This window comes from Tachypleus tridentatus, chromosome 6 (assembly GCF_004210375.1).
Source record: "Tachypleus tridentatus isolate NWPU-2018 chromosome 6, ASM421037v1, whole genome shotgun sequence".
Classification (NCBI taxonomy): Eukaryota; Metazoa; Arthropoda; class Merostomata; order Xiphosura; family Limulidae; genus Tachypleus; species Tachypleus tridentatus.
In genome coordinates, this window is record NC_134830.1 from 40,320,683 (window position 1) to 40,348,092 (window position 27,410).

Below are 27,410 nucleotides of genomic sequence, written 5' to 3' on the forward strand. Positions count from 1 at the left end.
CGCTCTTCTACGCAAAATAATTTCTCAACCCAAACGAGCCGTTTTTACATATATTTCTCTACAAGTGGGTTTTCTCGACATCACTGATCATTTTGACTTCCCTCTTTAAATCGTAACTGTATCCTGCTTTTCTCTTATTTTCATTTTGTGTTTGATCTTGCTGTAACCAACCATTTTATTGCTAATAAAATCGGAGCGTTATAAAATGTTTACGTTCCTGCATTAGTATGTGTGAACCAGTTTTTCTCCTTTGCTACCACGTTCTCACCCTTCTTTTGAATATTTTTAATCACTGGTTGTTATAGAACAACCTTTCAAGATCTTTGTTTTCTTTCATCTTTATTTCGTGTTCAAAGTTTGTTGCTGGCTGAATAGATTTTCTTTTGTGTGCTTGTTTATTTGTAAATTTAAAAGGGTTTTTTCTTAATTTTTCATTTTATAGGTTATTACGTAAATGTTTTTGTAGCAGGTTGTTTTACTCTATACTCAACTGAAGATAGTGTTATTAGTTTTAAATGAAAAGTTTTGATACCGATTATCCTTCTCTAGAAATAAAGAAGATCTTACCTTTAGTTTACTAAATATTTAAGATACTCATTCATGTAATGTTTTGTATGGTGTTGCAGTTGTACTTTGCTCAGAACAATGAATCAATATTTATAGAGGTATTTCGAAAACATACATAATTCATGCTGCTAATAACCAATTTCTATAACAAGACAAAATATTACAGTACTTATTACAGTCTTCTTTGGCTCAAGTATCACAACTAAACTAAACTTTCACTTGCTGTTTAGTTACAAACATCTAGATCACTCAAATTACTTTTTGTTCAATAAAACACAATAACCTTTTCTTTTTTTTGCAGACTTCTGGTATGGAATTATGGAAATTATTAAACAAAGCAATCCACCAATTGGAATTAAATGTAATTACTATTTCCAGCTAAACCAATTAAACACATTATGGTTGGGTTTTAAGAAAATGAGATTCATACTAAACTGACATGAGAAGAATACTTGGTTTATTAAATAAAGTGTCCTCTAATTAGTATATTAGAAAAGCTACAAGTTATGTGCTAAAAGTTAAAATAAAATATAGCTTATAATGATTGTTCATTTGTTTTTCAAGTTGCATGCAAAGCCACACAAGAGCTAACTCCATTAGCTATCCTTAATTTAGCAGCAACAGGCCAGAGGGAAAGCAACTAGTCATTACCACTTACTCCCAACTCTTGGGCTACCCTTTCACTAATAATGAATTGTGGGACTGACTGTTGCAATATAATATCCTCATAGCTGACAAAATGAGCACATTTTGGGGTACAAGGATTTGAACCTGTAAACCTCAGATGCAAGCCACCAAGTGCCCCTAACCACCTGGCCAACTAACGTATAATGGTCCCAACTATTCAGCAACACCTAGGTGATAATTCTGGATAAATCACCCCCTTACAACTTTCTACACAAATCTCCTAACCTGTAAAGATAGAAATGCACTGCAAAGTTTCCACAAGTTACCAAGTTAAGCCTTTGTAGATTTTCAATAGGCACACAGCATAAATTGGAGCACTCAAAACAATAAAGGATAAATGAGAAAAATAATAAGAAGCTGGATCCCACCAGTTGTTAGGTGGATAGGACCCAATTCTCCATCAAATAAAGCTTTACAATTATTATTTATATGTGCATAAAATGACCATTACACTATTAAAACTGAAGAATGAACAGCAGATTTATATTTTTTTTGTACCAAGTTAAAAGTTCCACATTAAACATTTTTGCTTCTTTTCATACAAATTTCTCAGTTAAGTAACCTCTAAAGTAGCAGATGTAATGTGATAACTAAAGTAGCCATCATTCAAAGACAAAATATTTTCACATCACACATGAATGTCAAGAAAGGGTTAAATACCATTATTTATTTCATCTATTGTAATCCGAGAAATATTATGAATACTAAATTATACAAACCAATAACAACATTCCTCAGTAATAAGCACATGCTGTAAAATATTCAATGCATGACAAAAACCCAACACAAATTTGGGAAACAACAATTCACAGCCCAGGAAAGAACCAACATTACAATGCAATTAGAACCACAGTAAATAAGTATCAAACAATTTGATGTTTTTCAATGAGGTCCATACTTTCATTTACAATTCAATGTTCATTCTGGTCCACACATTTATACATAGCAAATAGCCACTGCCATGAACAATTATACAATAGATTATTTCACAGAAGTACAACAAATTTATTACTTGTCACAATATCAAATTAACTCTAGACAACAAGCTAAAAAACTAGTTGTAAGCACTAATAAATTCTTGTAACTTATCAACTAAAAAATATCCAAGTGTTTGCAAGACTTGCATATCTAAGTTCAGAAAATAACAACAATTACAAATTCATGTACCATTACTACAGAGTAAATTAAAACCATTGTGTTTAGTTAACCAAAAAAAACAATGCAATAATCTAATCAATGATTAAATGTAACATGACATTAAGAGAAAGAGGAATTGTTAAGTATTGCTTATGAATTTGTACAGCTTCCAAGATATGATAACCAATGAAAGTACGTTTATAAATGTGAATAGGGAAAAAAAAAAAAAAAAAATCCTTAACTCTGAAGAAGGAACTGCAGAATGAACAAGTGAATAATGAACAGCTATAATAAAGATATACAAATTCCAAGTGTAAACAAGCAATTTCTATTTGTATATAGATAAGCACGTTCTACAATAGATATTCAACATTCATCTTTAGCATTATGACTCTCCAGCTGGTTAAACTGTTCATATAGCTAAGTATATTTTTTGTCACATGCCTGATGTAAAAAAAAAAAAAAAAAAATCAACATCTTTCCCACATAATTAAGGCTTTCATCAGTAGATAAGCAAAAAGTTTCATTCCACACATACAGATAGCTAAAGTTGTCATTAAATAAATGATTCTAGGAACAAATAGTATAAAAAACATTATCGTTACAAGTCTTTAAAACCTTGTATGTTAATACTAAACTACTGCTAATCTTTAAACTCATTTTAAATTTCAATGTAACAAAAACATTTATGAAACTTGTGACTAAAGCCAGGACTGTCCTTTTAAATGTACAATGTAGTTAAAATTATTAACACTGACCAACCTTTCCAAACATGGCCACATCAAAAATGGTTAAAATAGTAGAAAGTAAGCAACACTAGGATGCATGTATAAACCACTGTTTAATTTCATGAAATACTTTAAAAATCAAAATTTATCAAAATCATCCAACCCAATAGACTGATAACACCTCTGTCTACCAACAGCATACTCACTTCACTATCTCAACTAAATCTCACAGAGGTGAGGACAACATCACCTGACACAGCAAGCACACTGACAATGCTTAATGGCATAACACGGTGTTTAAATTCAATGAATTGCTGCCCATTGACAGCAACTACATACTTCTCATCTGCCACACGAATTATCATGTCAAAGTTAACATGCGGAGAAAAAGGAAAAAATGGAATATGGCATTCCTCGCTGCCCCATTTATTTTTTATCTGGGCATTTCTTACTACACTCCTGTCATCAAAGCGAGGGTTGAAGTGAAAGGCCACATCTGGAGGAGGATAAGGGCCAGTGCCAGTCTGTAGGTTGATGGCAAACCTTACAAGAGAAAAATATGTAAAAGTTACTATCAATAGACATGCACAAATTAATTTACTTGCTCTGAAAACAAACTTCCACAGTGGTGGAAATATTTCACTTACTTCAATTAAGTGTTTGTATGTTGTATACATAAGTATTTTCTGTATAAAATACACACTCAAGAGTCTAGGAGTCTTTTGTATCAACAATACAACTAAAACTAGTGGAGACAAGTCTCGGTTCTTTCCAGCACGTTTTGCACACAACATTTACATTTAACAATTTCAAAACAAACTATGCGAGATTTTGACTTAAGACCAAGTCTAAGAAATGTACTTTTTAAAAGACAGGTATATAGTACATGTATCAACATTGCTCCACAGAAAACAGATGTATAATATTTGCAGTTGTACTGCATAAGACAACACTGATGTTAGATTTCTATTAATTTAACTCACCAGGGCATATGTGTTAAGATTCAAACAACTGCTTTACCACTGCTCTTACTATTTCTCTTGCTTATTAAAATTCATATTTAATTTTCTGAATATTTTATATAAAGTCCTTTAAAGATCTACACATTTTGGGAATGACAGGTCATAATCACCAGTTAAGCAAACAAAATGTCACTTAGAAATTGAATTGAAGCTCTTTAGTTCATTTTTTAATGAAAGTTAAGTGTCTGTATATTTTATCAATATTTTGTTTTCATATAAAAATGACAAAGGTTTTATAATTTTATCTGGTTTGTGTCTAGTATCTAAATGACACTTAGGATAAAATAGAATATATGTATTTAGTCAGCATAAATTACTAAGTGTGAACTTTAAATATTTCTAGGTAAATTAGCTTTTTACAGGTACAAATTATACAAATCAAACTCAAATGTTAACAGTTATGAGCACTCAGTGAAAACTTCATTTTTTTTTCCAAAATGTAAAAACTAAATATTTACACTTACAGTTTATACTGTATCAACTGGTTTTAATATTTCTCTCTAATGTTATGTATACATTATTTATAGAAAGTCCTACATTCAGACAAGAATATGTCCCTTTTAATCACACAGCATACATTAATTTTCATACTAAACCTGATAGGAAGTCATTCAAGAAACGTTAAATAAAAGTAATGGCACTTTTTTTTTTTTTTGATTGTTTAAAATAAAATATTTGTGCAGTACAAGTTTTTGTCCTATTGCCAACTATGTTTAACAGTACAATTTTGTAAATACCAAATTAGGTCTTCAGTGCATCATGCTATATTCATATGCTGAGAGTACCACACCTAACTACATGTACTTAATTTTTTCTCTAATCGTCTGGTGATAAAACCGTTTCATTTTTGTTATCACTCTTACATTTAAAAAAATTATCTGCTTGCTTCCGGTTACTCATCATTTTTCATTATAAAAACTTCCCCAGGTGCTTTATTTTTTAATTACTTTCTTTATATATTGATAAAGCTTATTTCAGTTCTTTATGGAGTTTTATCACACACACTGCATAATACCTAATTGCATTTTAAATGTATTTTGGTCACAATCTAATAATAATAATAAAATACAACAACTCTGGTTTGGTGCAGACATCTTGCACTGCTTTAAAGTTGGTGGAAAAACTGTAGTAGGCAATTCACACCAGTTACTGTTGTGTTGACAGACTCTCCCAGTTACACAAGTTGTTTATGCTGTCTTTATCTAATTATAGCATTGTTATCTATTTTGTGAAAATATGTTTTACCATTTTCTATAAAGATGCATGTCTTTATATTTCTGCAAAAATATTAGATAACAGCACAGGTTTTTAAAACAAGTCATGTACTGTAATGTCACTGATCATTATGTTTATGTACTTACATGATAAACATTAACAAACTATCACATTTGTTTTACTCTTATACAGAGTGTTCGGAAAGTCACCGTGCACTTGTATATTTATTAACAGACATGTTTCAATATAGAATACAGGAGGTAAATATGAATGACAATTATAAACAATGTTGAAAGTGACCCCTGTTGGCATCAATACGGGCCTGGATCCTTCTTATTTTGTTTCTAAACACTGCTATCAGTTGCTGGCTTGAAATAGACTGAATAAAATATGATTACAAAACTGTGCAGTGACTTTCTGAACATACTGTAGATGCTGAATACAAATACTTGATGTTACAAAACATTCAATAAAGGACAAAAAATTAAAATTTAGAATATAAAAAGAAAAGGAATACAGTGAACATCTTGACTGCCTGTAATGAAAGGTTTATATTATTGTAAAGCCCAGAGAATTACTTGTATAACACCAAATATGGTAAAAATCAGTAGACTACAGATTTGAGAATGTTCTACATAAAAAGTAATAAAAAGGTATACAAGATTATGTACTATTACACCAAAGGAAACTTAAATCAGAAACGTTCTTCATAATGATTTCAAAAGTTAGACCTTTTTCAGTCCTATACATTTAGGTCACTCCAAGAATCATGTAACAAGAATTAAATATCTAATATGTAAATGAAAGTTAAATATCCTGTAAATACCACTACTACAAGGACTTCTGTTAATTAAAGAGACTTCACATGATATAAAATTATAAATGGGAAACTACTCAAACAAATCAACATTACCTGTAAGGGCTGGCTGTTGGATAACCGCTAATGTAAATCATTTCGCCCGAGTGCAAACCTTCATACAGAGAGCACGAAAAGGGCAAGGTCTAGAAAATAGATACATTATTGTACATTTAATTTGACAAGTGTTAACCATAAATATAAATACTAAAAAATGTACTGTTAACATCAAAACTACAAAAGCTGTGTAAATAGTTACAAGACACAGTAAATTACTATATACAACTGTTAAAATAATTCTATAAGGTTACTTGAAAATTTTAGGAGTTTCTAGTTAGCCAATGAAAATGTAGTGTCCTACTTTTAGGGCTAACAATCATCTCAGCTAAATAATGAACACACATTAAGTAAATATTACTAATATCACAACAGAATACATTACATGCTTTTAGAACATACATAAAAGATCATACAATCAAGCCCCAGAGAGTGATTCCACTATACTTATTAGCTTACAGGGAAGTATAAAAACAAATTAAAACAATTTTGAAAGCTATATGCATAGTATGTGCTTATGGTGATAATTGGAGGCATTCATTAAAGTAAGTGAACAAAAATGCATTTAACACACTGTATAAACAATGACTGGAAAGTCACCAGCCAGTTCTTGTTAAATAAAAGCACAGAACCAAGTTCAAGTTACAGTAGGTAATACAAATGTAGGCTTGTGTAAACAAGTATCTGACAAAAGTTAAATGCTGATAAGTTGAAAGGTAGAGAGTCGTATTAGATTAGGTGTCCGTGTTTAACTGCAACAGGAGATATATGGACAATTTGATGACAAACTCTTCACTCAAATCATATGATGTAATTCTCAAATGTGGCAGTCTGGTCAATATCCAGTCTGACAAGCGAGTTTGCTACAAGACGGATTCAAGCTATATGAAGTATGTAAAAAAACTGCAAGCTTCAGTGACAAATTATCATTGTGCTACAATGCACACGATCAAGGTCACGAGTCATCACCACCATCTTTACAGATTATTGTATTAGTGACAACACAAAGATGAAGTCCTTTGCCAATGACATCATAATCAGAAGTTATTCAGCAAGGTCCAGAGCCACATCAGCTCAGTTACATACATTGTCACAAGCTTCCTGTCCATACAGTTAAAAACACAGTAATTCTGTTTGTTGCACCATTTGGTGCATATAAATTTTTTGTTTCTTTAAGAGTGTAAATGGATTGCTGTTCTGTTACTTGTGTTTATTTCAGTGCAGAAACATTAGTGCTTTATAGCTACAACCACTTTATACAAGACTTTATATGTTAAATTCAAAGTAAAAAGGAATGCAGCATCTGTACTAGTCTGTATTTAACTTAATGTTATTAAGTATCAGTTATGTAAAATAACTTATCTGCATCATTTGCAATTGCATAAAGTATGACTAATAGGAAAACGCACGTACCAAAATTATAAGTTTTGTTTTTCAGTCACTTAAAAGCATATTTCCAGCATTCCGACTTTCTAAACAACACTTGCAAAACATTAATAACTAATAGTCAGTGTTTTTTTTTTTTGTTAAATCACCATATTATGTGTCAACTATGCACATAATAGGAGTAACATTTCACATCAGTATGATAGAATCACAAAAAATGAGCTACATGTTATGTTTGGGCTTCTAAAAACAGAATAGCAAAGAATATTTACAATGCATATAAAATTTGAGAGGCTTGTATTTCTTTAATAGTTTAACTTTGATTAGCTTCAAATTGAAACATGAAATAAACTTTCATTAAGTTTGTTGAAGCTTGCAGTGAAGTGACAGCAAACATACTGAAATCTATGATAATTAGTTGATTACCACACCAATAAACTTGCTTTGAAAAGCTAAAAGAAACAACTATAATTATCTCTAAACTACACGTGCCTGGTATAACCAATTCAGAAACTTTAAAAAACTCTTCAACCAAATTAATATCCAAGAGTTTATACTATCTGTCATAATATGCAATAAAAACATTATATATGTTTTTATATTTCACATTGTCGTATGCAAGCTGTCAAACTAAAATAACATCCTTCAACGTACTGGATTATAAAACGGTTGGCGAACTATTTTATCCGATCTTGATTGGGAATACGATGGTGGTGCTGGAGGGCAAACAGCAAGGTAGGGGTCAACAGCTCCTACGTAAGGAGGAGGAGGCTGTACTGGCCCAGGTGGACAAACAGGAACTGGAGGATGGCCTGAAGTATAGATTCCATGATGTGCATTGGGACCTACTTGCTGAAAATAAATAATGAAAAATAGTAAAAACACATACAGGCAATTAACATCATTCATAACTATATCACTGCTGATACTACACAAATTTGTAGGGTGTTTGTTTTAATAAAAAATTAGTTAGCACAGTGAAGAATTAAAATTACAAAATATATTTATAGACCTACATAAAAACATCATGGTGAAATTCCATTCTTCATCTAATATGTACCAATATTCAGTAGGTTATATTTTAAATATGTGCTACTTGTACAGTATTTTAAATTCTAATATTTTATTAGAAAACAAAAAGATGGTTTACTAAGAAGTTTAAAACTACCTTAAAAAAAGAAGTTTCCCCAATAATAAGGAAAGAAATTTTAAAAAGTGAAAAATAAAATTGGAATAACATTTCAAAATAAACTGTCAAAATTGACAATACAAAATAACAGAACAATAATAAAGAAGAATTATTGCAATATTCACAATAAAAAAAAATATCTAATACAGATCTTTCCAGGTTGGATAGTGAGTATTACCATAGTCATTAAAGCCAACAATACTTTAAATTTTAGTGGTTCCTATCAAAAAGGGACTAAAAATATCAATGTTAAAAACTGTCCAAAAGGTACTGATACAGTCTCAAGACAATTATGGTTGTCAAAAAGATTAAATTACATGCATGTATTAAGAGTTGGTAAAACCTTTAAAAGATCTGAATGGCTTCATGTATACATATTGTTGTTGTTTTTTTAAATATGCAATATGAACTATATATTATTGTTTCAATAAACAAATAAAAAGAATTGCAGAAATATGTAGTAACCAGGAAGAACTGTTAACTTGGTGCTTTAATGTAAAATGTTAAACAAAAACTAGCAAGTCTAGTAAGTCCATACAGTGTATGAAATGTTTTTAGCTATGCTTATTGACAAACAAGTACTCTTAAAGTTAGTCAGACAAAACAATTTCATTCTTCCACTACTTACTGGAAAGGTTTGTTTTCGGAATTCAATTTGAGTAACTTCAGCAGTGCCATGAATATGAATCACAGATAATGTTGAACATGGAACTCGGAAGTTGAACTGTGCAAAATGTCTTCCATTTGCTGCAATCTATCAGAAATTAAATTACAAATGTCACACAAACATTTCACTTAGGTAAAAGAAAACCAGTAGTAAAACAAAGTGATGTACAAGTGTTACTGTACACCTGTACACACACCAAAAATCACCAGAAGACATGTACATAGTTTATACAGTTCATTTAAAGCACATAGAGGTGTTCTATTTAGAATCATGTTTGGTTAGCTTCATTAACACTTACTCTATATAATAATACAGCAAAATGTCTTGCTACTTTATTGAAAGTTTTAACACTAAACAGTAGTATGGAGATAAAGACTAGGAAAAAAAAAAATAAAAAATGGCTGTCACATTCACTATTACTTTAATGATATTTATAAATAATTACTAAAGTTGAGTTATAGCCTCATTTGGACACTTAACTACCATTATTGAGTGTTACACAGCTTGTATCACAGTAATATTTGATTCTTCTAACACATTGTTGTGGGGAAAAAGGAAAATTATTACTTAGAAGCATACTCAATGTATAAGCATGTTTTATTTCCACGATTCTGAAAAATTCATTTCTAGTTGCAAGATGACAAACTGTTCTTATACAATAACAAATTTGTGACTTTTCATTGTAAAAACAAATCTGCCAAAACAACTTCAATAAAAGTAAAGAAAGAAAAATCTAAATTAATATTCCAAAATGAAGGAGACCAAGCATTCATGCAATCAACAGATCAGTGTACATGTTAGAGGTCACAGTTTAAAAATCACCAATTTTAGTATAATGTATGGATGGCAATGCCAAAAGCTACAGTAATGAAGTAGGGATGAATACACTAAAATCTCTGCACAAGTACCAAACAGGTACTGACTCAGTCTTTCAAGACTATAGTTATTAGCAACTGGAAGACTGTATAGCACTATTTAGTTTAAATGCTTTTATTCAAAGAGAGAAAAGTTGGTGGCAAGTTCTCTCAGCAACTTCTCAGTCATCTACACAGTAGTTCTCAGAGGAAAAATCTCCAGCATGAACACAGCTAATTTCCATGTAGTCGGCAGTTCACGATTAGTAACAACAATGGCAAATAGATTCAGTTCAACAAAAACTTTACTTAGTTGGAATAATCAGACACTAAATTTAATTAATCAAACAGCTTATATGACACTAGTAGATGCAGTTGTTACTCAAAAGGTAATCAAATAAGAACTATTCTTGAAACACTTAAAATCAGGGATGGAAATCATCTTCTAACCAAAAAAAAAAAAACAACCTACAAAATACTTTTAAAACAATAATTAATATATTAATTATTCCCAACCTTCAGCTGAAGTTAATTAAGGAATTACAAACTATAGCAAGAGCTCTAGAAACATGTGGCTAACCAAATATCCATCAAGGACAAAACAGAAGTATTAAAAAAAAAAAATGGATATTCATGAAAAGTAATTGGTTGCCAACAAAATACTTATATCAAGAGACATCAACAAGCAAAAATTAAAATCAATAAAACAAAAACAGTTTTCCTTTAAGCACCTAAATAATTAAAACTGACAAATTTTTAGAAACCAGAGAGTGTGAAATCTGTTTTTGGAAGATACCACACACACACAGATCAATTATCAGAAGTTGAAAAGGTTCAAAAATACATTTGTTTTTTGTTTTTTTAAATAAAGTTGCCAGAAAAAGCTCGTTTGTTTAAGAAATAGACCAACACAAATATTCATGAATACACAGAAAGAAACAACCTTAGTATTCCTTTGAAACTGTTTTCAATGAACAAAATATGCTCCAAAATTAAATGGAACAATATTAGCATTCTAGACAAAAAGGCATATTATATCCAACAAAAAAAATAAAAGAATCAATACATCAAAATTAAGAACTCATGGCCCACAGAATGGCATCATTAGCAATTATGGTAAAACATGAGCCAATTACATGAAGATGAGGACATGTCATTTAACTTTTGCTGTGCTACTTCATGATAGCAATACAATCAATGTTAGTTTTGTTTACAAACCTTGTAAAAACAAAAATATCTGATTGAAATGCATTTTATTTTGGAGTTACAAAACACAGTTACAACTTTTTATGGACTACATGTTAGCATCTGAACTGTTAAATAATACTGGAAATTGTTTGTTCTGAAAGAAACTGAAAAACAGTCATAGGAGACTAAAAAAAAAAAAATATCATTTCAAGTTAGTTTTTTAAAATTCTCAATTCAAGAGAAATAACAGAATATCATGTCTATTTAATCATTTATCCATATTAGGATGATGACTATGACTAGCTTGTTTTTTTTTTTTTTTTTTTTTTTATGTACATAACTTTATTCGTACACACAAATGCTTTCATCTTAATAAAGAAATACTTTTAACTTCCAGAGATTAAAACATGTACATACACACATTAATTTTAACTAGCTTTCTAAGAATATTTTATTTAACATGGTAGAAATCACAATTTATTGATTATTTCATACCATAAAATGGCCATTCTCAACAAGAACCATCACTTGAAAGTTGATTCCAGCTTCTAGTGGTAATGGATGCACTTCTTCGTTCTGCCAAACACCTTCAACACGAGAATTGAACACTGTTGTTCTGTTATCAAATCGAAAACTAATGTGGAAGCCTATGTTTTTGGGCTGATCATCTTTCAGGACTCTTTCTTTGCAAAGGTTAATACACACTCTACAGCATGAAACGAAGGTAAATTGTAGCATCTATAAATATTATACACTTCTAAATATTTCCTTCATTTCAAACATGTAAAAGGTGTAAATAAGAAAACAGTTCTCACTTGGTACATGCAAAGATGCTGTTTAAAGTTTTGAATGGCTCATGATGCTGAAAGTAATATGATAACATTTTACCTAAAGTAATCAATACAATACAATACAGAAATATTAAAAGACATGTTTTGATGGAATAAGCTGTAATACAAAAACCCATGTTCAATTAGAACTTTTTATAAATACAATTCTCAAAAATTAAGGGTTATAATGGGATAAGCAAAAAAAAAAAAAAAAAAACTGATTATCTCAATTTAATTAATCAAGAATAAATAATTATACAAAAAAAAAATTGCTGAAAAAGTTAGTTTACATGAGTGTTTGAAGAACCTAACTACAGGAAACGAAGATAAGATTCAGTTACACAATTAGTGAAGTGAGAGCACATAGTACTCAGATATACAAGGCAGCATTTAATAGGATACATACACCGACAACCAAATAAAGTTCTCTAACGGAGTCTTTTGCTGGGTTAAAGTACACGTCACAACTTTTTAATGCTATATTCAAGTTTAATTAAGCCTATTATTAATAGACTTAAATAAACTTTGTATCAAATCATAGCTTACAGTTCAAAGTTTTATATCATCTAGGTTAAAGTTTCTTAATTTCAAAAGAAAATATATTTGAATAAATTTTCACTCTTCACTTCTCTGTACTATAATGGGTTTCTATACAGAGTTCTCCATTTTAAATTTTCTATCTGCCTTAAAACGTCTCAAGTTAAAACTAATTAGAAAAACAAACTATAGTAACTGAAATGCCAGCATATAAAATGCAAATACCTTTTCTTTTTGATGAATTATAAAAAGAATTTGTCAAATTTATCAGTGAAGCACCTACTATTTTATCATAGCTTTCAACCATGTGCTCTCATACAATGGAAATACAACAAACAAAGATAATTTTACCTTTAATGAAACTTAGTGTCATTCATTTTGGCAGGAGTAGTAGACAGAGGCCTTAGATTTCAGTATATATAATTAATATTGTTCAAGCCCTAGATTATATATAAAATATAGCTTAGTTAGAAAAGCAGTTAAATTATAGCAGTTTTGGGGCATTCTATTTTGATATCTGAAAACTAATGTTAAGAGTTAGAAATTCAAATGATTAAGATAACAGTAACTGTCCATTTCAATGTGCATTCATTATTAAAGAAAGTCCAAATCTGCATTGGCATGACAAAATCCACAAGCAGAATTGCTTATGGATCAAAAGATCCTTTAGATCACATGAAAGAATCTATCTCCTAATAAACTACAGCCAACACTTCCCCTGTCAATATTACTGTACCTATAGCAATTGTCACAGGATGTTGCATGTCACAATATATTAAGGTATCCTGTACTACAATAGTGGGCAACATCCTAGCGCTTATTTCCAAATGAAAAGTGCATCCACTCGATCTCACACCAATGGGATTTCATTAACTACTGAGAAAATCTACATATTCTCCGCACTGGCTTGGCACTGGAGAAGCAAAAGTTTTCCTGTACTTTACAAGAAGAAATTGAAAAGGGAAGGAGTTCATTGACTATTATCATCAAGCAAAATATACAATTCACTAAGACTAAAAAGAGTAAATGCAAGCCAAATGTAAAGACAGGTACATACTTGGAATTGTTAGTTTTTCATGCAAGATGTCCTGGAACAAACACTACCAAAACAAACATGCACAAAATGCCATTTCTATAAAAAGGCAATAAATGTGGAAACAACTACAAAAGTCCAGTTAATCTACAAAACTGATGTTAAAGTAGTCCAGATTTGTAAAATATGTAAAAAGATTTTTTATTGCTAGCTAGAAATAAAATGAGTCACATATGACAGCAGAACAAGAGCCAAATTAACCATTTATATCAGTGATTCCCAGTCTAAGGTAATACAATCTTATTACACAAGCAAGTGTTTAATACTGCCGTTTTTATAATTACACACCGTTTTATACGAATCTTCTATTTGATAGTGAAAAACAGGAAAACATGTTAATTACTAGTTAATAAATATAGTTTGTTAGATAGATAAAATTTTTGAAAACATAGGGTCCTTGGAGAAAAATAAATGGTAGAAAAGGGGTCCTGGTGGAGAAAATGTTGGTAATCACTGACCTCTGTTGGATCACACAAGGAGAGCAGACAACTATAGATGTGTTTAAAAAACATGAAGGAAGGTAATTCTATTAAAAAGATCTAACTCAAATTAATGCTTAATGCTTTTTTCATATAATAAAGAAAAGAAACATTAAAAGTCTGGTAAATTCAAATGGAAAAAAAAAAAAAAATCAGATTACAAGTAGTGCTGAGGAAGGCCATGAGTATTGTCACTATGTTGGCGCTCATATAAATTACTACACTTAAAGATGCACCTTCCCTCTTGTTGGTGGAGGGTATAATCCAGTGATGGTTACATTGTAGACTGACACAATACACACAAAGTTTAGAGCTTTGTTCAAAACATGTAGCATTGGTGGGAAATACTTCAATGCATACAAAACGTAATAGCTACATTTTGTGCAGAGTTGAAAATGTATATGCACTGACAATTTGAAAAAGTCCCTTTCTTCTTTCAACAATTCATTTTGATTGATTGTTGGTCTTGTCTTGGTACTTTCAACTATTAACCTCACATATTTGTGCATTACCATGCATGTCAAAAACTAAAATATACTAATGGGCACAAATATGTTACGTTGGTTTGAAATAACAGGGAGATAGAGCAATTGTACAGTTGTGGGTTAAATACAGATTCATCTGACTTGTACCAAAGTTCATATGCATTTTATATTTGAGATTCAAACACACACACACACAAGAAGACATGAAACTTGATGTTATCCAATATAAGTGCATGCAATAAAGCAAGGAGCAGTGGTGCAAGGGTTTGCAATTTCTCTGATTGCTATTGTTTTATTACTGTACTTTGTACCCATTGATTTGACAATTCTTTCAGCCAAGACAAAAATTCAGAATATGAATAGCAAAATGCAAGATTCATGATCTTTGTAAGTAAAAAGTATATTGGGCATTAAAATGCTGCAATTTAACTGTCTTTGTAACCAAGCTATAAATAAGTTTAAAATTCTGTTAAATGCTCAAAGTAGCCATCACAAACAAATCAGAGAAAAACTATCCATATTTGCCTGCCAGAAAGCAATTACCATAACAAGACCCTTGTAAAGAAGAAAACTTTGGTTGTTTTCCCTATTGGTTATTAACATGCCCATGGAATAAGAGCATGTGGTTTCCATATATTCCTTACAAGCTAAGACATGGGTTGAACAAATTTATTTGTATCTCAGCAGGTCAAGAGTATAGACTATTCCGATTTTATATTCTTATTTAAAGTTATCCATAATTTGTATTCCTTACTGGTTGTACAGTCTAAAGCCAATAAAATGCAAAAGAGAATAGCTAAAAATTAGAATTCAAGGTATATGCATCACACAACACAGCCAGATGAAGATTAGAATCTTTTATTAAGACTTTCTTTGAAAATTAAAAATAAAAAACTTAGATGATATAAAAATCTGAATTATGAAACCACATTTTAAAATGTCAAGTGCATTAACATTATTAATAATGAAACTTTAAAAATTTTTAATGCACTTCTGTAAATAGTCAAGAGAGGTACATTTAACCAAGCTGTACACTTGGTATAAATATTTAAAATATGCAAGCCATAAGCCACAAAACACATTAACAATTTTTTAAATACTCTACACATTTTTAAAAAGGGACCCCAGGATACAAGCTACAACATGGGATTATAAAATGTATCCTAGGTTTTGGAGGTCACTATGAAAGTAGGACCCACACTGCAGTGGAGATACACTGTTTATTAGTCTTAACCTCTAATTTGCTAGTCTCATAAGAAATAGACAATTAGATTAGAAATTAGGCAGCAATCATTCACATACATTAAATAAATTTTAGTGAAATAAATTTATATCCAAATGAAGGTAAATGAATAAACAAAATATGTTTTTCTCTGTAGCATGAACATTAGTATATCTTGAGAAAGTGCACCTATAACTGATGGTTAAGAAACATATAGTTGGTTCTTCTCTTTAAAAGAATGTTAAAACTGCCAGTTTTCAATGTAAATATTTGATTAAATTAAGACTGCCCTAACAAGTGTAAAGTTCACACTAGAAAAAGAAATATAAAATCATTAAATAAATACTAATTCAATTTTTGTTTGTTTTAATTCAAAATACAATGATTATCTCCTGCATAATTAATGAAATATATTCCTCCTCCACCCCCATTAACAGTAGAAAAATATAGCACTTACCTTCCAGCCCCATATGGAATATGCCCACAAATTACTATAATCTTTCCTAACTGTAGGCCACCTGGTATGGCTCCAATGTAAGGAAGAGCCTACAAAACAAAAATTGACTATATCTCAGAACAGCTGGTATGGGTATTAACACTTTTACTGATAAGCAGAGAGCACATGTTTCCACTGGGTTATCTTCAGGTTAACAGAGAAAGAGAGAGAGTTTGCAACTGACAGTTTTGAAGATTTCACAACATTTAATAAAATGATTCATATTGTTATGTCGATATTTTACTTTACTATTAAATTACATTTTTTCAAACAAAAAAAAATAGATCAATTCCTCCAAGGTTCTTGAAAGATGTTAAGAACTGGATCTGAGAGTCCTTAAATAGTTGTCAACTACCAGAAAATAGCAAATTGCCTAATGTTACTACTTTTTTCAAGGAAGCTAATAAAAATTGACCAAAGAATTATAGGCTTATTAGGTTTACATTAGTGTTTGAAAAATTTGTTTTTAAAGATCTGATAAAATGTGCTTTGCAAAGACATTTAATAAAGTTTATAAATTTTGTTGTAGAATTAACATGGTTTCTCCAGAGTAAATACTTGCCTTACTAATATTCTGAACATTCACTGAATTTTCAGAAAAGTATTTGACAAGAGGTTACATAAAAGGCTTGTTACACAAAAATCTTTTGCAGTGGAGAGAAAAGTTGATGAATGAAAGAAAGCAAGAGTTTCATTGTAAATGGAGTTCAGTCAAAACTACTTTAATGTCACAAAAGGATACCAGTGTTAGAACCTTTGCTCTTTCAGATTTACATAAATAACACTGACAAAGAAGCAGTTAATAAATTACTTATATTTGTTGATTATATTAAGGTCTTGGGTGTTTCTGGCTGCAAGAAAGGTGCTGCTGCTTTACAAAAGGATTTACAATATCAGATGAGATGAGCAAATAAATAGCACAGGACTTTTAAGTATAATAAATGCTGCAATTATAATTTAAATGGGAATAATTATGAAAGAAAAGGATGTTAATGCTCTGGTTAGTCAGTCTTAAACTGTTTAGCTAATGCTAGGTGATATGGCAAATATAATTCTAGGTTAAAGAAATATTAAATAAGTTACACATTCATTGTATCATTTACTAGTTGCACTAAATCTGGAGTATTGCATTCAAGTCTTGGACTCCTTATTGTAGAAAGGACAATTGTATTGAAAAAGAGTTCAAAGGAAGATTACTAGGATGATACTTAGGATAGAATGGTTGTCATATGAGGACAGGCTAGGTCTCTGCAATTGCTTTCTATTAAAAGAAAAGAAATAGAAGGGAATCTGTTTGAGGTGTTTAAGACTTAAGAAAATTGATAGGTGTGGATGAATCTTTCATATACTTAGTCACGAGACTGTGACTAACTAACAGACAAAGTACAAGTTTTGGTGGTGTAGGAAGCATCTTCAGTTAAGACAACTTCATTTTTCTAACAGAGTAGTAGGCCTTGGGAACAGGTTGCCTTCAGATGTGATAGAAGCATTAAATTTGAAGGATTGTAAATCAAAAGATTTTAGTAAAAGCTTATTTTGAGCTTGTTCTTTTTAATTGTTTAGTTTAGTGTATTGTACAACCAAGATAGAACAACAGATTTACTGTTATTATTAATGTTAAAACACTGTCAAAATTTGGAATATAAGCCCTAATGTAATAACAAAAGAGAAAATTGAAATGATTATCAAAAGTTAACAAAAAAAAAAAAAAAAAAACTTCCTAAAAATCTTTCAAAATCTCTCTGGACCATATTCAAGAACCCTTGAGAGTTTCATGGTGATCAAGACCAAAAGTAATTTTTAGTCATGTACAAACAGACTGTTTTATAGAAATATATAGATACAACAGTGTAATATAAAATGCTACTCCTTATCAATCCTTTGGCAAGCAGTTGAAAGGTCAATAACGGGATGACTATTTTGTTAATCAAGTACTCAAATTCTCTCAGCAAGTGAGAAAAGTTTAGTACAACATAAATGTAACCTTTTAGAAGAATCAAGACTAAATTGCAGTCAAAAAGTTTTTGTTCCTGCAAACAAAGATTACAAATGTACATGTAAAACTAACTGTAGTGTCAAGATAAACATTAATACTGAATTATTTATTTTTCTTTTACAGAATATTTGACATACACTTCACAAAACTTGTAATTTTCATAAACTGAAAATGTACTTCCAATAGGTACTCTCCTCCATTCATTAGATTAGCTTACCATTTTGCAAGACCTGGCATGGCCAGGTGGATAAGGCACTCAACTCATAATCCAAGGGTTGCAGGTTTGAATCTCTGTCACACCAAACATGCTTGCCTTTTCAGCCATGGGGGGCATTATAATGTGATGATCAATCCCACTGTTCATTGATAAAAGATTAGTCCAAGATTTGGCAATGGGTGGTGATGACTAGCTGCCTTCCCTCTAGTCTTATATTACTAAATTAGGACGGCTAGCACAGATAGCCCTCATGTAGTTTTGCACAAAATTCAAAACAAACCAAAACCAAACCTCTTTTGTGCTGCCCTCTGAATGCAATTTATAGCTTCCAACATGGACATCACTCATGCAAATCATCATGCTAGTGGTAGTTGTACCACTACCAAACCATCACTTCAAAAGACATAAGCACCAAAAGATTGTGGGAAGCAAGTACCAGCACAGGGAAAGAACAGAACTCACCCACCTCCCGAAATTGCCCGAATGATATCTTTCTATAGGAGAGAAAGATCAAATGATCTGGGGGACTGCACCAATTCTGAAATAGGTAACTTATCATCATGAAAAGTTATGAGCAAACATAGTGGAAGAGAAAGGAAGTATATCCAATGTGAAAGTGTACAAGTCAGTAAAGTGATCTCAATTAAATAAATAAATAACTCAATCCCACAGAAGTATGTAAAGGAAGATGCATTCCTCTACTGTAGAATTTCTAGAGCTCAAACAACTCTACTCAATAAGTTAACTACATCCCTAATCTCCTTGCTGGATATCAATAACTGCATGAGGATCATACCTCAAGACCTGAAATCAAAGCCAGGGATTTGAGGAAAGCTCACTGTGTGCAATCAATTCCTGCAACTGTGAAAGAAAGGAGGGGGGAAGAACACTGGAGAGTCAAGAGAGACTGCTATGCCTAAAACAGTGCAACAGGTGATCACAAAACCCAATTTTTAAGAGCAGACCAAACAAAATTTATTTAATCAAGATATGACAAAAAATGGCACCTATCCCTTTATGCTTTACCCACACTGTCCACAGGTGGTATGGTCTCATTCAGGCCTATATACAAAGCATGTATTAAAGTTATTGACCTGCAGTGACCTTATGAAACAATCCTTCTCAAAGGTGAGGGTGCAAACCAGTGTGGCATACAGTGCAGATTTGTGTGGAAGAAACAGTCAGCATCCACATTCCCCATATGTGGAAAACTGACACATGTTTATCCCCAACTGGAGCTACTGCCAGCAATATTTGTTTTAGACATCATTCACAGAGTCGCACAGTATCTTCCAGGCTGATGAGCAACTGCACTATATAGTATGTATGCCTGTAAAAACAAATTTCCCAACATACTGATTTTTGGATCAGCATGAAAAATGTCAGGTTCTTTGGTATGCTCAAGAGAGATCCTAAAAAAAACCTGTTTATAATTTCCCCAGTTTTAATTTTGGTGAGCATTTCAACTAAAGATACACCAATTTAGTACTAACCAGTGCTTGGCCAGTATTAATAAAATCAATGACTACTCACAGAGATCAGTTGATGCCCATATTTAGTATTAGTGCAGAAAAAAAAAAGTACTTTAAATTACTATAACAAATTAAGATGTAGCCTATAAAGTTCATTTTTTAAAAAGTGGTTTTATTTAAAACAAAATTTCAAAACAAAAAATATTTATTCGATACATTAATTCAGAAGATAAATGCAAAGAATAACAATTTTAAGATACAGGTTACAAAATATTTTACTTCAATGCTTATAGAAACTTAAAAAAAAAAAAAAAAAAACACGCACAAGCAATATGCATTTCTAAACCGGATACTGATGAATTAGAATTAATAGTTAAAAAAATATTCACTTGATCTCACGGTAACATTTTCCCTGTTTTGTTTCAAGTGCTATAACGCGTTACTGTTATTCTTAGTACCTGTAACTTCAGCATTGAGTGGTCAGTGTAGTTGTATATTAAAAGTATTACTGTTTAACAAGTCTTATCTAAATATAATTTAATAATAACGCCTATCTGTCATGAAACTATCCATAAACGACAAATATAAGTAACTTACGGGGCGTAAAACTGGAGTATTTGGATCCATATACATGACTAATTCTGAATTAATCGTTGCTTTAAGAGCTGATATGTCCAAACTTAAACACGAAGCATTTTTCTTTCGTAATCGTCACTATATAAGTGAAGTAACTACACCCACATTAGGAAATCATGTGACAAAACGTCATGGCTTCCTATGCGTCAGCCGTAAGTTTATTCGTTAAACACAAATTTACATAATGGCTATGTCTGCTGTACCCACCACGTTGAACAACTTCGATTTTATTAACACTTCTACGAAAAGTGGGGCCTAACAGGCCCCAGAGCAACTTGAAAGGTTATTAATATTAGGCTAATAATTTTGTATTTAAATGAAATTGCCATTTAAATCCATTACTGAATGGATTAACAAGATTCCCACTGTCCCTATCTACTATCTAGCGAAAGCACAGCCAGGGGAACGGGCTTGGAGAAATCAGGACTAGAAACGTCTTTTCGTAGGAGTGTTAATGGGCTTGCTTTTTGGTTTGTGTACTTGCTTATGAGATTTCGTATAAAAGTACTCGGAGTTTATCTACGATATTGGTTTCTAAATCTTGAAGCGATAACAACCAAAAATTCTCCACTTTTTAATTATTATATTAGAATAATATGACAAATAAATTTCCTATTCGTCGCGACACTTTCGTTGTGTTAATATCCAGGATTTCTTCGAAATTATTTATGAAGACAGATAGTAAAGAAAAAATTAACACTTGGACAACTTAAACAATTCTTTATTCACTGTGTAGCTTAGGTTTATAGATTGTGATTTCACTGACCGCTAGAGCTTGAAAATGATATCCTAATATATCATCAGAGGACAGAAAGAATATATGTATATACAGGATCATTATAAAGTCCTTGTGCAGTTTTGAATCTTCATAACTTAAGTTATATACATGATAAAATCAACCTGTAAAGAGCATTGAGAAGCGTGATGCATTTATTTTATCATGATTTAGCAATAATTTGGCTATTATTTTTATTTTAATAATTTGTTCATTATTTTATTTGTAGAAATAGGATTGAACCATGGCATCAATAAAGGAGAAAGTGAACTGTGTCCTATGGTTAGCCGAGCTAAAACCTGTCATCGCGGTCCAAAGAAGATTTAGGACCAATTAAAATAGAGATGCACCACACAGGAGTTCCATAACTAAGTGGATGAAGAAGTTCAAAGAAACAGGTTCTGTCAATAATAAGCCACGATCTGGAAGGCCAAGTGTAAGTGAGGAAAATGTAGCAGCTGTAGAACAATCCTTTATTCAAAGTCCATAGAAATCAGTAAAACGGACATCTTTGGAGCTGGGTATTCCAGACTTAACAGCGCGTAAAATTCTCAGAACGAAACTTCACATGAAAGCCTACAATATTCAAGTCTACCAGATGTTGCTAGAAGAGTATTATCACACACGATTGACTTTCTGTCATCAGTTTAATGAAACATTTGTCAGTAATGCCTCATTTTTGGACCATTTAATGTTTTCCGACGAAACATTTCACATTAGTGGTGAAGTCAACAGGCATAACTGCCACATATGAGGCATTGAAAAGTCACATGAATTTGAGGAACATGAAAGAGATCCTCCTAAGTTCAATGTCTGATGAGCATTAGGAAAGAACCGCTTAATTGGGCCATTCTTTTTTTGAAAGACGGGTTGTTAATGGTGAGAGTTATTTAGAAATGCTGCAAAATTACTTTATTCCTGAACTTACATGATTAGGCCTGATAGCAGATACAGTGTTTCAGCAAGGTGGGTGCACCTTGTCCCTTTACTCTCAGAGTTAGGCAGTTTCTGAATGAAAATTTCCCTAACAGATGGATTGGAAGAGGTGGACAACTCTCCTGGCCACCACGGTCACTAAATTTGAGCCCATTGGATTTCTTTTTATAGGAACATGTAAAAAGACTAGTGTTTATTCAACAAAACATTACTGAAATTCAACTGCAAAACGTATCTGTAGAACTTCGGAATCGCATCACAGTTTGTATACGTAATGATGGTGGACATGTTAAAAATTAAACTCTCAAAAATAAATCTATGTAAAAATGTAATAAATTCTTTCATTAGCCATTTTTGCAAGTTGATTTTATCATGTATAGAACTGAAGTTATGAAAATTTAAAACTGCACAAGAACTTTATAATGACCCTGTATATATAATAAACAGCATTTTTAAGTCAATCAAATGGTAAATTATCGTATCTCATAATTTAGGGTTACCTCAGTGGCATCATTTCAGTAAGATCTTGGGATGGAAAAGCAAAGTTTATATCTGTTATGGTACTTAGCAATAATCGATCACTGATGACATTAAACCACTTCGATTTTATCAGTGGGTTGGCTTTGAGTTTGTGTACTTGCTTTGAGACTTTGTACAAAATTAACTCGGAGTTTATCTGCGATATTCTTTTCTAAATTTTGCAGTGATAAGTGAAAAGAAAGTGCTGTATTTGCCGCTGCATAATACCATCCCACGTATTAGAAGATCCTTGATTTTTTTTCAGGTTCAGTGTATAGGGCGATCTTTCTTTTCAAGCAAGTCTAAGATGTTACTTTTGTAATTCTGTAAAGAAATTCTTAAAAGTTATTTTTAAACTATGCTAACCTGCACTATGGGATAATCAAAACAAGCACAAGTGTGTTTTTATGTTCTTCATATCCTATAGAAAGCTCAATGTGGCATGACTTAAGTCACGAAACACGTCTTGAACAACTTCATACACGGCATGGCTAGGTGGGTTAAGGGGTCCGACTCGTATTCTGAGGGTTGCGAGTTCGAATCCCGATCACACCAAATATTGTCGCCCTTTCAGTCGTGGGGGCGTTATTATGTTACGGTCAATCCCACTATTCGTTGGTAAAAGAGTAGCCCAAGAGTTGGCGATGGGTGGTGATGACTAGCTGCCATCCCTCTAGTCTTACACTACTAAATTAGGGACGGCTATCGCAGATAGCCCTTGTGTAGCTTTGTGCGAAATTCAAAAACAAACAAACTACTTCACAAAATTTTCTTCACTGTTTAACTCATTTTCTAAAAACGTGTTTATAAAATAATGCACGTAACCGAAACTAACGTTTTCAATATAATGTTACCAATATTTTAGTATGACGGAAAAGATAAGTACATTTCAAATCAAATATTTCTTGTTTAATTGTAACTAATATGTGAGATAGATAACTTCTAGTTTTGAAGAATCGAGACACATTATACAAATACAAATATGTTATTGTAATGCAGTAGGTGGCAAGATACCAATGTATTTACTCAAAAAAAAAAGGAACAATATAATTTGGGTTTGTTTGTTTGGAAATTTCGCACAAAGCTACTCGAGGGCTATCTGTGCTAGCCGCCCCTAATTTAGCAGTGTAAGACTAGAGGGAAGGCAGCTAGTCATCACCACCCACCGCCAACTCTTGGGCTACTCTTTAACCAACGAATAGTGGGATTGACCGTCACATTATACACCCCCACGGCTGGGAGGGCGAGCATGTTTAGCGCGACGCGGGCGCGAACCCGCGACCCTCGGATTACGAGTCGCACGCCTTACGCGCTAGGCCATGCCCGGCCTTATAATTTGGGTTAAATATGATATTAACAGGACAATTCTTATTGCAACTCTTATCTTAACTTGTGTTTGAGACGAGGGATAAAATCAGACATTTTTAATAGTTAAAAGTATTGTCTTGTATACAGATGAATACGGTAATCAATACCACCAAGATGTGCCAGTCCTTTTATCAATGAGAACCATCTCATTGCCATAATCTTACATTTACCAACAGAAGGGAAAACAAAAAGTTTTCCCACACGTTTCATAATCAACAAAGCACCAATAATATTTTCTACGCTGGCTGTTGTTGTTTTTGGAATTTCGCACAAAGCTACTCGAGGGCTATCTGTGCTAGCCGTCCCTAATTTAGCAGTGTAAGACTAGAAGGAAGGCAGCTAGTCATCACCACCCACCGCCAACTCTTGGGCTACTCTTTAACCAACGAATAGTGGGATTATCCGTCACTTTATAACGCCCCCACGGCTGGGAGGGCGAGCATGTTTGGCGCGACTTGGACGCGAACCCGCGACCCTCAGATTACGAAGCGCACGCCTTAACGCGCTAGGCCATGCCAGGCCCTTCTACGCTGGCAACAAAACCCAAATAGTACATCACAAAAAAAAAAAATCTAGAGCAGCGGAGTTTAACCTAGTTATATGTAAAAATACATTGAAAATATGTAGACATTAGTTTAAAAAACACAGAAAAAATGTTTTGAAGACTTTAGCATTTCACAAGAAGAGTCAAATTAGAAGCTTAACATTATATGTTTGTTTGTTTTTGAATTTCGCACAAAACTACTCGAGAGCTATCTGTGCTAACCGTCCCTAATTTAGTTGTGTAAGGCTAGAGGGAAGTCATCACCCCCCACCGCCAACTATTGGGCTACTCTTATACCAACAAATAGTGGGATTGATTGTAACATTATAACGCTCCCACGGCTGAAAGGGCGAGCATGTTTGGCGCGACGGGGATGCGAATCCGCGACCCTCAGATTACGAGTCACACGCCTTAACACGCTTGGCCATGCCGGGCCCACTTAACAATATGAAGCATATATAATAAAATTATTCGGGAACATTGCTTTGCATGGAGACGCTTTATTTGAAGTGTTTTGTTTATCAAGGTACAACTTTGTTTATATGCAATTTTAACTAGATACCAAACATTGTCTTTGTCTTACTTTGAACAGCTTGCAAAAGGCGTGGGTTTTAGTTATTTTTTCTTTTAAGTGCAAAGCTACAAAATGAAATATCTGTAATGCATTAGATAAGCCCTCGAGCTTACCAATGAGTTATCTGGAATATTGTTTCATTAGTTTGTATTATTACATTTAGTGAAATTTACTCAATGGTTAATTGTAATAACAATCCCTAATTAAGTAATAGACTAGGCTAGAGATAAGGAAACTATTCAACACCATCAGCTAACAACTCTTAAATTACTCTTCGCTAATGATTAATAGCATGATGCCACCACGACTAAAATGATGAGAATGTTCAAAAACAGGTTTCGATCCGTGACCCAAGTCAAGCACACTAACCACCAGGTCATTGGTTTTAATTAGATTCAGTGTATATTATTGTTTGTATATTAAAATATATTTTTATCAACAAAGAAAACTGTGTATCAATTTTGTTGGCAAATATCATAAACTGGATAAATATCGTCATTTATTTAACTTTAAATCTAAATTACAATTTAACTCAGTTTCAGGCTATTTGAAATTGTAATACCCAACAATTTTGGGACTCAAACTCATTAATATGTATTCTGCACAAGAATACACATTATTGTATTGTTGTACCAGTAAATTACTGGTTATTTACTAATAATAGTAAAAGCATATTACTTTCCAATAACTTAAATTAACAATTGTTATGAATACACATATAGAAATTATTTTTTTGATGTCATGTCTCTAAATAACTTGAGCTTAAAATTGTTTTTAATTTTTATGTAAATTAAATGTCTGTGATAAATTCTAAAAAGATGTATTCCCTTCATTTTGATTGTGTCTGTATGTGAGACAAAAGAATCAAAACATTAAAACGACTTGATAAAATATGCAAAAAATAGAGTTGTAATTGTTCTCCACTTTTGTCTTCTTCACACAATGAATTATTTTCAAAGATTGTTTGTTTTTGAATTTTGCACAAAGCTACAAGAGTTATCTGCACCAGCCATCCTTAATTTAGAAGTGTAAGACTAGAAGGAAGGCAGCTAGTCATCACCATCCACCGCCAACTCTTGGGCTACTCTTTTACCAACAAATAGAGGGTTTGTTTGTTTTGAATTTCGAGCAAAGCTACTCAAGGACTATCTGCACTAGCCATTCCTAATTTAGCAGTGTAAGACTAGAGGGAAGGCAGCTGATCATTACCATCCACCACCAACTCTTGGGTTACTCTTTTACTGACAAATAGTGGGATTGACCATCACATTATAATGCCCTCACAGCTGAAAGTGCAAGCATGTTTGGTGCGACAGGGATTCAGATTACGAGTCAAATGCCCTAACCCACTTGGCCATGTCAGGCCTATTTTCAAAAAAGCTTTCCCAGTTAAGTAACTATGGTCATGTTACCAAAAATTCAAGATGTTGTTTCTTCATACTTCTCTTTATTGAGCTACAGAATGTATGAAAATAACTGGCTTGACTGGATAGTGTAAAAATATATCACAAATATATGTCATCCTTAGGTACAAGTACTTAACAGAGATACACAAGTAGATACATACGCAATATCGAATAAAGGGTTCACATCACTGGATATTGCTTCACAACCTGAAACAGGTATCTTGATATCCTGGGATGCTATTTTAGGTTGGAGCTGTTTCCTCCAATTGAGA

At 32.3% G+C, this 27,410-nt stretch overlaps 1 protein-coding gene across 2 annotated transcripts; it reads right to left on the bottom strand.

The window, feature by feature from the left end:
• Positions 1–1,893: 1,893 nt before the first annotated feature.
• LOC143252298 (galectin-4-like) lies at positions 1,894–21,436 on the bottom strand. Of its 2 annotated transcripts, none has more exons than XM_076504210.1 (7): positions 20,978–21,436; positions 16,657–16,745; positions 12,049–12,259; positions 9,473–9,598; positions 8,310–8,507; positions 6,270–6,358; positions 1,894–3,662 (listed from the first exon to the last, which is right to left on the bottom strand). In XM_076504210.1, exons 1-7 carry the CDS (start codon positions 21,011–21,013, stop codon positions 3,335–3,337), a joined length of 1,077 nt encoding a protein of 358 aa, XP_076360325.1. In that variant the 5' UTR covers positions 21,014–21,436; the 3' UTR covers positions 1,894–3,334. The 2 variants fall into 2 exon arrangements, with proteins under 2 accessions (XP_076360325.1, XP_076360326.1); XM_076504211.1 differs by having other exon boundaries at positions 12,049–12,291; positions 20,978–21,093.
• Between the last annotated feature and the right edge of the window lie 5,974 nt (positions 21,437–27,410).